Here is a 14,581-nt window from a genome sequence, read left to right on the forward strand (position 1 = left end):
CTTCTCAACCAGCCACTTTGACACATAACAAACAATCATTCATGGGTCTCACTTTATTCTGAATGTCATCAATCATATTCGGCTGGTCAAACGGTTCAAACATCGGGTGTATTTTGGAATCCAGCCACGGTGGTCGGCAGATGAAAAAGTTTCCTGTTCTTACACGTACACACACACACACACACACACACACATCGAGTCAGACGTGGCTCGCTAGCTTTCAGGAATTCATGAATAAAATATAGGCTCATAAAGGCAGCATGAACAATGGAAATATTATCCTCTGCTGCATAAATGCACAGCCGACCACAGAGCCGTTCTCACAGGGAGCTCGTTCCTCTTATCTCTGACGGCTCGTCTGCGATGGCCGGTCGCTGCATGTGGAGACACACACCGCTAACGAGGGGGAAATCCCCCCCACCATCACCTAAGATTGATGCAGAAAATTTACCCAGCAGACATTCCTCCCGGGCCGAAATGAAAGAGGTGCCTGGTTCACCAGCATTCCTGATTGGCCACACATTCCTTTGCCATTCTAACAACAGTGTGATTGCTGGCGTGGAGCCGTGGCTCCGTTTGGTAAACATCCATGAAACTTCTACTTTCTAAACAGCCCTGTGAGGTTGCACCTGGTGAAGCTTTTTTTGACCAGGAAGTCATTGATTCAAATGTCTGATACTGACCAGAAAAGGACAACGATGAGGGGGGGAAGTGAAGGAACAATGTCCTACTTTTATTCTTCAAGTCCACTGAGTGCCTCTGAGCAAGGCACTGCCTGTGATCACACATGGGAAGCTAAAAGGTGCACTTTTCAAACTCAATGACTAATGGTTCATAAACAACATTCTTGTCAAGAGATTGAAAAAGCATGAAACCGGGCAAAAAAAAAAAAAGAGAGAGAGAAAGGCTGGAATTAAATGGAATTTTAAAAAAGAATAAAAAACAGAAGAGAAAAAATAGATTTACGAAGAAAAACAACTCATGAGAAGAATAATAGTTGGGAAAGATGACAGAAGGGAACCATGACTGAAATATTGAACACAGGGAAAAAGCCACACTGATAGATGGAATGAGAAAAAAGGCAAAAATATCAATAATCAAATTAAAAGCATATTTGATTTTTGGCTTATCTTACTCTTCTGTCAACCTTCTTTAAAAATGAGGATTGTGTTTTTTTTGTTTTTTTTCCCCCAGCCAGCCATGACGTATCTTCACAAAATCCGTCCTGTTTGAGATGCCAAACTGCTGAGCTGGCCCCGGCCTCAGCAGCATGACTCCTAATACTGACATGAATTATTAATTTGATGCATTCATCACTCTTCCGACCAGTCGTCGATAGCCTCCATTATGGCGGGTGTGTATACATTACAGAGTGTATAGTGTGTCAGAAACTTCCCGCATACGAGCTGCTGGATGGCGGGAAGAGAGAGAGAGAGAGAGAGAGAGAGAGAGGAAGAGAGAGAGAGAGAACGAGTGATGGACAGGAGTGACAGCAGAAAGCATTAGCTTTGAGCAGAGTCATGATATCAGAGCCAGATATCAGGCAGAGTGAAGGAGGCAGAGCAGCGGGAGACGATGGCATTTTGACAGGTAATTCAAACTGCAGCCTTGGATGTCAAGAAACACAAAGTTTGAAGAGGTTACACGGTTTTATAGCAATGAACAGACAGAAAATGAAGGAAAACCCTGAAGAAACGAATGGAGAAACTTAGCAGGTGCTTGGATGAGTATTAAAATGATGAATCATCTGTTGTGGCCTTCACAGTCAGAGTCACAACCCAGCTGGACCCCTACGGGAGTTTTTGGAGTGATGTATTCGTTGCATTGTGGCTGAGTGAGCCTGAGGAAGACACACTGTGAAACACACGACTAACAAATGAAGACAATCTAGACCTCCTTTGTGTCTAGATTGGAGTATCCTCTCCTTGTTTTATGTATGTTTTAGTTTAGGATGCATGATGCAAGACACTGAACCCCAGATTTCTCCTTGCATGCACCTTACATGGTGTCACCAGCCGAGCCTTTCCCCTTTAGGAAGGTGGTCTTGTGGCTAACCTGTGTGTGTGTGTGTGTGTGATGTAGTCTAGTGGGCTTTGTTGTAGGGAGTGAGTCTCTTCAGTAAAAGTACACGCTGTTAAGAAAGGTTATGTTAGGATAGACGGCAATGAAGTCTAAGTAATGTCTAGATAAGCTCAGGGTGCAGCTCAATAGTTATCCAGAGGCATTGTGGTCACACCCACAGAAGAGAAATAAAGTCCCAGCAACATTACGGCGGTGTCTCCATGGCCTTCACAGCAGACTTGGTCCAGACTGTTAAAGGCTAGTTACCAGCCAGGCTAAATTAAAGTAAATTAGCTTAAAACCAAAAGTCTCCAAAACTACGGTTCGGAGCCACAGATTTGGGAAGGCGGCTACGGTAACATGGTGTGTGTGGATGAGTGGTTGACAGGCAAATTGTAAAGCACTTTGTATAAAAGCGCTATATAAAAGCAGCCCATTTAGCATTCACCGTTTAAACAAAGCGACCATATTAACATTTAAAGCAGACATGTTTTGAACTGTTTCTCTGATAGCTTGTCCTGGCGACAACCGAGACCAAGTGAGGTGAAGGCTGTTTATTTGTGTTAGAATCGCATTAAGAACTTCAACACGCTCATTAATTCCCTCTCATTAAGCTCCAACGACGTCTTTGAACTCTGAGAGTGAGAATGTGTATTAAATTAATGTGCTGTTAGAACACCGCGCTGGACACACAGAGAGAGAGAGAGAGAGAGAGAGAGAGCGGCTCTGATCACAGGGAGTCAAAACAGTGACGTACTGACAGCTTCAACAGCTAATGAAGAGATGATGTCACGCAGCGGCGCTACGCTAATGAGAAGCTAATGGTGGTGGAGCTGCCAAGCCGGCCTCTCGAGTAAACAGCGGGGGCAAGGAACCATCACTTTGTCTAACACACGCGATATGACAGTGACAGTAAACGCAGCTCCACCCTCGCATACGTCACAGTTAAACAAAGAGGGTGAGACAAGAGCTTAATGGCTGACACACACACACACACACGTAACTCTATGAGTGAGAGGGATACAGAGAGTCTAAACACGAGCGTCCTGATACAAGTGTACCAGTAACAGGTTGTATATGTTTAAACTAATGTGACTTCATGCCTGTGTGAGTGTGCGAGCTCACAGCTAATCACCTTAAGACAGGAAGTCCATAAATCAGCAGAATACAACTCTCACACTGTAAATCTACACTAACACTTCAACAGTGTTTGTGTGAGAGTGCGTGTGTGGTGTGTGTGTGTGTGTGTGAGGGAGAGAGAGGCTGTCAGATCATGTAGGTCGCCGTGGTAGCAGGGCGTTCCTTCTTTCCTGTCATATCCTCCAGATCCTCTTGGGGGTTCCTGAGGTGTTCTCCTGCATGTTCTGGATCAACCCCTGGGCTCTGCTCTCAGGGGCGTCCTAATCAGATGTCGACCCACCTCGACTCTCTCATCATGAACTTTCTATTTCAAGCTCTGAATGCGTCACATTGAACAAGCTGTTCCTCCCGATCACCTCTTTCCATTAAAGCACCCCAACAGATCTGTGTGTGTGTGTGTGTGTGTCTGACCTGGCTGTAAGTGGCATCCAGCAGTGTGTCCAGGTTCTGCAGGGGTGCCGGGGTTTTGTCTTTGAATCGAGTCAGCAGGCGGCGTTGGATGGCTCTGAACTGGACCGCCCGCTCCGACAGGAGGTCCTGGTACTGCTGAGCACTGACACGCAGCTGAAACACAGAAACACACATCCAGGGAGACACATATTTATACCTGTGACAATAAAAAATTAGTTTCATGTTTCATTCACTACTGTTGCTTTCACCTCATGTCAGAACAAAGTGGAACAAACAGCACATTTCAATTTGAAGGCCTGTATATATTCACAGGTTTTTATTCTTAAGGTCAACTGAGGCATCAACTATAGACAAACTGCTGCAGATATTGTTCACTTTAGAAGGAAACTTTGCTGTATTTAGTGTTAACTGATCATTGTTTCCCCTCTGACATTTGTGAACTTAAAGCCACGTTTGCCACTTGTGATGTCAACTGTTTGTCTGTTTAGCTACAACTCTAAATAACTGAAGCCAGCTTGGTGGAAACTACAGAAAACCAATAATGCATAATGTTATGCAAATACACTCCACTATGGAACAATACAGATATACAACTTAATAAAAAACATCTAAACTTTATTAATTGGAAACAAAAAGGCATCACAGACCTGCAGCACATGTATCATGACAACTCCTTTATTGAATTTAAGGATTAGAAGCACATTATTGGAAACTAACTAATTTTTCCAGTTTCTCCAAATGAAATCTGTTATTACTTCAACACACATTACAAAAAACCTGCTGCAGTAGAAATAACTGATAAAAATACTGCTCCATCCAATTAAAATTATACAAGTTACTCAGCCCTGTTGGTTCTGCTACATCTGTCCCATCCAGAAGATGGGAAGAAAGTCTACAGTTCACTCTGACCCCTGACCTCTGCAACCAAATTTGTAATAATATTTTGTAACGTTGACCAACAACACTAACAGGATATTTATTTATCACACACAAAAAGATGCACCAAATGGGATCCAAAATCTGTTCACAATGCCTGCACGCCACCTGTCTCTGCCTACCTGTATAACTCTTTGGTGTGTCACCTAACTCCATACTCCCCCACATAAAAAAGTATGTGTGTGTGTGTGTGTGTGTGTACCTGGAAGTGGTGGTCTACAGACAGGAAGTACTCCTGCAGTGGGACTGGTCCACTGAAGCTTTTCTTGAAGTCTTTGACTCCCAATTTGGAGAAATGCAGGTCGAACCTCTGGACCAACTCCTTCACCACCAACCACATGTCCTCGAAACTGTCACTCTGAATACGGTAACGTTCTATCAAACAAACAAACAAACAAACAAACAAACAGATAGACGGACTTAGACAGGGGCTGGCTATTGTAACAATAAAAACTATTACTGAAAATTCATTATAGATATCAAAAAGCATTGATTAATAGAGCTATTAAGAGCTAGTAAGGTATCAAAGGAAAGGTGTCAACATTAAACTTTCAAATGAGTCAAAATTAAAGGTGTCAACAAGGTCAGAAATGTGTCAACAGGTGTAATAAAGAAATAGCCAAACGTCTTCAGTCAGACTCGACTTCAGGAGGTTTGTCATGGTCTAAAGAAGTTTTGAAAGAAATAATACCAAAGGAATACCAAAAGGAGTCAAAGGGGGTATGATTAAGTATCACAAAGTATTATGAGATATTAAAAGGGAACAAGAGGTATTGCATTTTATAAAAAGGTATCATGAAGCATTAATAGTAACAAGATGTTTCGACAAGGTGTTTCCAAGAGGTTCAAGAGGTATCAATAAGTGCTGAAATTAAGAGTATCAAAAGTTACTGAGAGGCACTAAAAGAGGAATGGACATCATTTGGAGATGGCATCTGGTAAAAGGTTTTAAGTCTTGGATCATTGCTGTATCAGAGATAGATTGCACCCATGTTTAAACCTTCGTAGACGTAAACTAGTGTCTTATGAAAACATTGTTTCTAAGGAAAAATCCTCTTCATTTAGTGCTGTTGTCAGACTCACGGGAGGTCTTCGAGGCCAGCACAGTAACCTTGGCTCCTGACAGGAACTGGAAAGCCAAACTATTCCCATCCTTATCTTCTGATTTTGCTGAAAACTCTGCAGAGAGAGACAGAGAGAGCAGTGTGATGAGACAGATAGGACAGGCCTATCATGATGCAGGACGCCAACAAAGGTGAACAAAATACAGTCACACTGTTCACAAAGACACAAAGATATAAGAGGCACAAATCCCTCTTTACACAAAAAAAAAGCAGCACACAATCAGGATGAGCACTGAGTGTGTGTTTAGACGTCAGAGCTGCTGATTGTAGCTGATTGCCTGATAACTGGGAAACAGAATAAAGATTCCCAGAGCTGAAACGCACACACACACACACACACACACACACACACAAACAGAGTCACAAATAAATAAACATGCATAAACACATTCGTATAAATACACACCCACGTATACAGATACAGTTCATTATTCACATAAATGTATACACGTTCTCACAGTTACACAACTCTCATTCCCTCTCTCAGCTTTTATTTCATGCTCAGGTCATATGACTCGGTTTAACGCCCTCTAGCGGACGCTTTGTTGACCCTCTGCTCTTACGCAACATTGGCTGAGAACCCCTGACGGACTTTGTAAGTGTATAACTTGTCGATTTTAGGAGAGCTGAACAGATAAGTATTATAATGCTTGTATTGTTTTTTTTTTGAAAAGGACGGACTGTTTCAGCTGATTTTGGTTAATGTAATTTACAGTTAGACCTCAAGCAGTCTTTTTTCCCCTCATACACAACCATTGCAAAAGACACAGCTGTGAAGCAATGAAAAACTTTTACTGAACATCACACATAATTGAGATAACTCTTTTGTCTTGACACAATTTGAGCGATTGGGTCTAATAAAAAATTAAGAAGTCATGTTATGAAATCTGTGCCGTTCATGTGCGTCAGTCAGGGAAAATCTGTAAGAAAGCCTGAGAATCTCCTTTAAATGTGGAAAACAGTATCCAGTTCTCTTAATACATCAATTATGTCTAGCTTAACCAATAATCTAACCGTAGTATTTGATCTGCTAAACTACTGTATGCTGCAGACAGTTTTCTAATAGCTTGTTTTAACAGTGTCTGATGGCTGTATGTTGATTTACGTTGTATGTATGGAGGCACTGTTTTTCTATCTAAGTGTCAGAATGTTTTCTTCAACCCATCTTGCACTGTCAACAAAAACTGGCAAAGTAATAAACTGTAGTCAGTCATCTACTTCCAATAACTAAAAATCTGATGAGCAAACCTCATCAACAATTTTTCAAGCACCAGCAGCAAATGTTCCTGTATATTTTTTTAAAAAAGGAGAGTGTTGGTGCATGTTGTTCCCTATCTTTCTCTCAACTTGTTTTCTGTCACTTATCAACTGATGATTCTCTAATAAAAGGCCCCAAAAACAAACAAGCAAACAAAACAAAACTCTATTCTTCCATTTATAAGAAATTTGTGATTCAAATGCAAACAGCACAGACAGATAATCAGTGTTCGTCAGCGTTAAGATGTGTGTGTTTTTACCCGAGAAGATGGCGTTGAGGTCAACTGGTGGCTGGTTGGTGTCCACAGTGATCTTAAACTTGGTGGTTTTGGTCGGAGAAGAAGGAACACAAACCAACGCAAGAGGAAGACTGAACCTGGCCTGAAGAACCCTGGGAACTCCTGAGGAAACAAAAGATAGATACATTTTTACTTTTTAATGTTTTGCATTTTTATATTTTTCTGTTGCATTTTCCCCATGTTTGCCACAATTGAATGCCTGCAATTCTCCACTTTGTAGCACTGAGTTGCCAACTCCTACTAAGGGTGTAGACTTCTGCAGCAGACACTTCTTTCCAACTGTAAATAGTTATTTGCAAAACCCTTTGTTACAGTTTCTGTGTATGTTTGTTTGCAAGTAAATCCTAGACCTTCATTAAATTGATTTTTTTTTGGTTAACAGAGAAGTTGTCCTTTTGAATAGCCACTGAATAAGAATGCTACTACTACACTAATTATTATTAATATCAATTAATTCTCCATTATTCTATACTACACTCCAATATCTGCCCTCCTGTTGCTCTTTTCCTGAAAAACAATCTTATACAACCTCACAGCCCACTTCCCCTTTAAGTGGCGCCCATCTCCGCCAACATCCCCTACAGCGAATCAAACAAGTCGGCACATCGACTTTTAGGCTTTCTCTCCAAACAGCAGTCAGGCTAACATTTGTTAACACAGTCAACACTGCAGATATTCAGATTACATGAGTATCTGAGAGCTATGAGACCGAGAAACTCAACATCAACACCGGGCTTGAAAACGTGTTTGTCGAAGATCCGAAAGGGAAGTTTTGTGAAAAGTGGGGGGGAAATTTTGAGAAGAAAAAAAAAAAAGAGAGAGTGAGAGGAGAAGGGGAGAGTTAAGGCCAACTATAACTGTGTTCTGAGCTTAAGCAGTGCTGAGCTTGGCAGAAATCTACACTTAGCTAGAATAACAGAACGAGGGAAAGGAGGGATGGAGGAAAACAGTTGTTAAGAAGAGATGGAGCGAGGGAACCAGGGGGGGAGAGGAGGTGAGCTAACGACAGCGGAGGGAGAAAACCTGAGTCGAGCAGAAAAAGGAGTGGAAATAAAACAGCGTGAGGGAGACTGAAAGAGAAATAATATGAGGAACGACAGCCGGGATGGGAGGGAGGGATGTTTTAATTATGGAATGTTCCAGGTTATTACAGATAGTAATAATTACCTACCACTACTGTGCACCTTTTCATTCCAGACATGCAATTATTATGTGATTATATGAATAATTCAATTTGGTTTAAATACATGAATTGAGGCAGAGAAAGAAGAAGAAGAAGGGAAGCCAAGAAAAACAGTAGAAAACAGAGGAGAAGCAAGGTAGAGAGAGAGAAAATGGATGGAGTTTTAGAGAGGAAGTCTGACTGTGGTCCACTTTCTTCTATCCTCCCTTGTTTTAATTTCTCATTGACCCTTCGTACCGGGTGATCGAATAGTTAAACAACAAATCACATATTGCAGAAGGTTAGATACACATGTTGTCAAAGTGAATATGCAGTGAGTTCATTTAGTTACCAATCAGAAGTTCAAACCCCTTATACATTGTCCATATTGGAAAATTAACAGTTAATGATTGTGATACTTAAAGGATCCGTTCACAATTTTTCAAGTGTGTCTTAAAACAGCAGTCAGGTGTTCATATGAACAGTGAAAGAGGTTTTTACTCGCTGTAATCATTCCTCCTGTTCATACTGGCTATTAAAAGATCCCCTTCAAATGTGCTTTTAATGTAAGTGATGGAGGCCAAGATCCACAGTGTGTTCACAAAGTCATTTAAAAGTTGATGTGAAGTTTATATGAGGCTTCAGCAGTCTGAGTGAGTCATATCAGGTGGATATCTGCCACATTTACAGTCTTTTTAGCATCGAATTCCCTCTTGATGTTTCCCTGTTGGGCTGCGGTGGAAGTATAGTAACAAAAAGAGGGACTCTGGCACTAAAAAGGCTGTAACGTTGAAAGATATCTACTTGATTTGACTCATTTGGACGCTGAAGCTTCATATTAGCTTCAGATAAACTTTTAAATATGTTTTTGCACAGAAGGAGGACTGTGGATTTTGTCCCCCATCAATTCCATTGTAAGTGCATTATGAAGGGATCTTCTAATGGCCAGTATGAACAGGAGGAATGATTATGACGATAAAAAAACTATTTCAATGTCCATCTGGGCACCTGACTATTGTTTTAAGACAGACTTGAAAATCTCTGAACCCTAACCCTTGAATTGTTTGTCTCCTGGGTCTGATCTGTTTTTCTTTCCTTCAACATCCAGCTGACTCAGACGTCTTTGATGTTGAATTTTCCCACCAGCAGGTGTACACAGTATGAAAGTTCTGGATAAATGCCGATCATCTAAATGGCAGAAACATCAGACACAGATCTTTGCCAAATTACGGTATCGGTTTTGAATTTTTAAGTGACAAGTGGTTAAGAAGTTTTTAAGATTCTCTCAGGAGGAGTATATGGGACAGCAGTGAATGTAAATCATGTAAGGAGCAACGGTTTATGCATGTTTCATCCCGTTTACTACAAATCATATATATTTTAGATTTTAGATGGCCATTTTCCACAGCCACAGCACTATAACGTTGATGATAATCAGAGCAGACAAGATGTACAGTACACTGTGATGGATTGCCTGACTCAAACAGGTTTCAAGTCTCTCCAAGTCGAATTTCATAACATACTGAAATGAATGAAACCTCTGGCTGCCTGGAAGGAAGGAAAAAACATTTTAAAAATCCAAAATACTGTGCTATGCTTTGGAAAATGGTAAATGCTATGGTGCAGTATATGTGATATGCAGTGAATCGGCTAAATATGCATAAATATGTACGGTCCTGTATGTATGATTATAATGTAAATGTAGAGTGTATTTTATGTTTTTCTTGTAGTACAATATCCACTCATAGTAACTACGCCTTTATTAAAATTTCTATATTATGATTAAGCATTGGCAACACTTTATTAAGGTTAAGGAGAAATCGTTGTCTTGGTTTTATACAGAAAAAGTCAGCAGTGACTTTGAGCATGAGACACCCTAACCCTTACCCTAACACCCTAACCCTTACCCTAACTCTAACGCCCCAACCCTTACCCTAACCCTAACACCCTAACCCTTACCCTAACCCTCACGCCCTAACTCTTACCCTAACCCTAACACCCTAACCCTTATCCTAACTCTAACACCCTAACCCTTATCCTAACTCTAACACCCTAACCCTTACCCTAACTCTAACGCCCCAACCCTTACCCTAACCCTAACGCCCCAACCCTTATCCTAACTCTAACACCCCAACCCTTACCCTAACCCTAACGCCCCAACCCTTACCCTAACCCTAACACCCTAACCCTTATCCTAACCCTAACGCCCTAACCCTTACCCTAACTCTAACGCCCCAACCCTTACCCTAACCCTAACACCCTAACCCTAACGCCCTAACCCTTACCCTAACCCTAATGCCCTAACCCTTACCCTAACCCTTACCCTTTTAAAGCCTAAACCTAACCACACGTGGGACCCCAAGTGAACTTCAATCTGTGGCATTAACGCTCATCCATTTATTGAATTTATCATTTAATTTCCCCTGACAATGGGAGCTCTACATGCCCACAGTGAAACCCTTAAACACATTGTGAAACTGGGAACCTTGATTAAAGACCACCTGTAGAGATGACGCTTCAAAATGCACTTCAAAAAAATGCTTCAAAAAACAGTGCTGGAATTACTTAAACCAAAGAGCAAGCTTTAAGTTACCTTATTCTTAAATAAATCAGCAAGGAATGTTTAATGTTCACACTCACACTTGTTAATAGTGTGTTGCAAGGAGTTTTAACATTAAAATAAGAAACTCTATCCTCTGGAATTAATGAAGGGTGGGGAAAGAGTGGAGGAGGAAATATAAGCAGAGTAATAAAAAGTCAAAGAGAGACAAGGAGGGGGAAAAGCGACGGAGAGAGATGGAGATAAAAAGTGTTGAAAACAGAGATGACAAGATAACCGAGAATAAGATGAGAGACGGAGACAGAGAAGGAGGAAAAGCGAGATATAAGGTGGGGGGGAAACAGGGGAAGAGGAAGGGAGTGGAGGGTCGTGAAAGGTTGGAAAAGGCCAGGAGAAATATTTTTTCCATCTCAAATTCACCATCAGCCATTTACTAGTCACCACTGTGTGTGAGTATGTGTGTATGCGTGTGGTTGTAAATCCCAGCATGTTCCACACCACCTCTGCACATTCCAGGACTGTCGCCACCAGGTTACACCCCTCATAGCAGAGATTTACCTGCACGGATGTGTATCAGTGGGTGTGTGTGTGTGTGTGTGTTTGTGTGTGTAAAACTACAATTTCACAAAGCTAATGTTTAAAAAGCATGATTTTCATGTTCAGGACCTCCGTACAGCTGTATTATGTTAAATATTTAAGTTCAACAAAAGGTATGAAATTAATTTTATAGCCAGGACATATAAATGTAATGAAAATCAAACCTTCTCAGGGGTCTACCTGTTCCCAGCATATATAGCATCCCTGCTGTACTGACCCAAAACCTGATCTTAACACACAAACCACATCTTCATCACCTGTTGATTTTAATAGTATTTGAGTCCTTCCTTTGTTTTTCTGTATTATATTACTAATTGTTGCTTAAAGTGACCCTCAGGGATCAATGAAAATTTTATCAAGGAAAAGCAGAAGGCAGTAACTCCTTACAGCTTATAGCTCCTTAGAGCAACTTTAACTAAACTTAAATTGATATTGAGACCAATGACCTCAAACTTCTATTTCTTAAGGGAGCAAAGTGACTGAGAAGGTGAAAAAAATGCACTTTAAGAAAGTCTGGATTTTAAACTAATTAGTTTTTCCTCCATCTAGACGATAACAAATAAAAAAAAGAATTATGGCACTCACTTAAAGGGGCCATATTATGCTTTTAATGATGTTATTTATGTACTGTTATGTTGTTGGATATCTGTTAAATACTGTCAAAGTTCCAAAACGTAAGGTTAACAAATGTAGAAATGCTCCATGAAAGTCAAAAGTCAGAGATTCAACTGGCTCTGAATGCTTCGTTGCAGACGTCGCATCATCGTGCATGTCCATAAACAGCTCTGTTCCGCAGCCTTGGTTGCTATGGTTATCGCTAATGGTTTTCCATGTGTTGTGTTCATATTTTGCATCAGATTTAGGCTCAAACATGTATGGATGTATTTGAGAAGTTTAAAAATTGGAGTAAAGAACGAGAAAAAGTAGTGAAATCCTGCTACTATGGCTTGTTTCATAGTTTGTTGACTTTGCCTCCCAAGCGGCCTGAAGTCTGGCCAATCAGAACAGCTAATCAGGAGGTGGGCCTTAAAGACACAGGAGCTAAAACAGGAGTTACTAATGTAACTAAGGTTCTATGCATTTTGGATGACTGCCAGAGATAGTATGAAATATCTGGATATGCATTACATGCGCAGGAGGTCGAGTCATGATACTGACAAAGTCACACCTGTGACCTGGGTGATGCAAACAACCTGATAAAGGGAAATGGCACCCAGCAGGCGTCTCCTACAGAATCTTCTTGTCAAGACTCCGAGTGACAATGAATGGTTGAATGTCATTTCACCAGGATAAATGGAGGCCCCTGAGTTTGTATGCTTGACAACCCAGCTCAAGAGCCTCTGTTTAGTCAAGGCACAACCCTTCCTGTGTCCTCCATAACTGACAAACAACAAATCAGACTTACGGAACCCAGCCGACATATCTACGTACTGTCTAAGAGCCCGAACAGGACAAAGTAAGCTAGCATGCGGAGGCAGTTCCTCCTCCCCTGGCTGCGGGGCGAAAACTGATAAATTGATAGTAACCAAGGAGCGAAACAAATTACTCTCCACTACGGTTCCCTAACTGTCGACACAACCATTGTAAAGGGGAGAAAACACCTCAGCGAGACTGGTTGGTCGACTATAAAACCCAGAAGCTAATACAGCACACAATTCACTCACAATGTGCGGAGGCACTAAGCAGGTAAGTTAGCAAGGCACCCCCGCCAGAAAAACAAAGTTGGCTACTTACCTACAAAAGTCTAATGCTTTGTGTTCGGAGTACTGGCTATGCAGCCTCTGGAGGACAGAATCGTAGCTCCAACCAATAGGTTATGAGACTGCTGGTATAGGCGGTAAAGCACTGATGCTAGCTAATGATGAACATACATGACCTGTGCATTTAGGCGAAAAAATGAAAAGTTGATGAGGTGCCAGTCCCCTTTATCAGGTCGGTTGCATCATCCAGGTCACACATGTGACTTTGTTGGTGTTATGTCTCAACCTCCTGTGCGTGCGTGTTTGCGTATTTCTAACCGTCTCTGGCGATCAGGAAGAGTGAAACAGAACGGCCTGTTTCAGACAGAGGCTGAACTGAGGGGCTGCAGAACTGTAAATCATGCAAAGATATTCCAGTAGAGCCCCAGAATATAACTATAGACCTGGAAATGTGCAGAATATGTCCCCTTTAAAAAGTTACCTATTGCACGCATTTAATTGACCAATGCAGCGCGTTGCAACTCACCTTTTTTGCCGTATCACCTTGTCTTTTTTTTAGCTAGAGATTATTTGTTGGGAACTACACAACACAGTGCAATTTTTTTGATGCAGTGATAATGTCAGTCTGAACTCAACTGCTCAGACTATGCCTTCATCTGTGACTCATCTGGTGTTTTCTGATCAGCGTAAACAGCGACACGCCACATGAACACACACGCAGTTCTAATTTCCAGCCTGGTGAAACGGCCACTGTGTCTGCTAAAGTCATATCCTCGGTCACGTCACCTACACGGGAGCTGAGTTTAAGCGCTGGATCAGAATTTGTCAGCGCTACCATGGAAATAAATAAATCTTACATAATTTGCCTACGTCAAATGTCATAGTTTTAGTCAGGATTGATGACTTGGAGGATGACAAGATACAGTGGAAAGAAAGGAGGATTTACTTAAGTTTAGAGATCAGGAACTGAGGCTGAAGCCAAAAAGTGACTAAACACAATTACTCAGTTACAATAAACTGAGGTTACTAGATTTATCTTACAGATTCTTCCTTTCATTCTCTGCCTGACCTGAACTTTAGCTCGCTGTGATGTGCAGTTTTCAGATGTTTGAGTTTAAAGTTTTAAGAGAGTGGATATACCTGAATATAGATCTGACCCCTTTACCTCCCTCCTGATAGCGGACAAAGCGATCCCACATCACCGACTGTTAAATACACTAAAAATCACAATTGAGCACCACTGCTGCTACTTGTTAAAGCTGCTATACCTCCACTGTACTGCCGTTTTAGAGGACTCTGATTCCAATTATTTGGAATATGTGTGTGTGTGTGTG

At 41.3% G+C, this 14,581-nt stretch overlaps 1 protein-coding gene across 1 annotated transcript in view; it reads right to left on the bottom strand.

Annotated features, from left to right (window-relative positions):
* bbs9 (Bardet-Biedl syndrome 9) overlaps nt 1-14,581 on the bottom strand; it is a 196,700-nt gene that overhangs the window by 124,460 nt on the left and 57,659 nt on the right. Inside the window, exons 15-18 of the mRNA XM_067600493.1 lie at nt 7,190-7,330; nt 5,632-5,727; nt 4,751-4,923; nt 3,613-3,765 (exon numbers count right to left, since the gene is read on the bottom strand). Of these exons, the coding sequence (XP_067456594.1) occupies nt 3,613-3,765; nt 4,751-4,923; nt 5,632-5,727; nt 7,190-7,330 (563 nt within the window). The remainder of the gene's footprint in view (nt 1-3,612; nt 3,766-4,750; nt 4,924-5,631; nt 5,728-7,189; nt 7,331-14,581) is intronic.

The sequence above is a fragment of the Thunnus thynnus genome, chromosome 10 (genome assembly GCF_963924715.1).
Source record: "Thunnus thynnus chromosome 10, fThuThy2.1, whole genome shotgun sequence".
In the NCBI taxonomy this organism is placed as follows: Eukaryota; Metazoa; Chordata; class Actinopteri; order Scombriformes; family Scombridae; genus Thunnus; species Thunnus thynnus.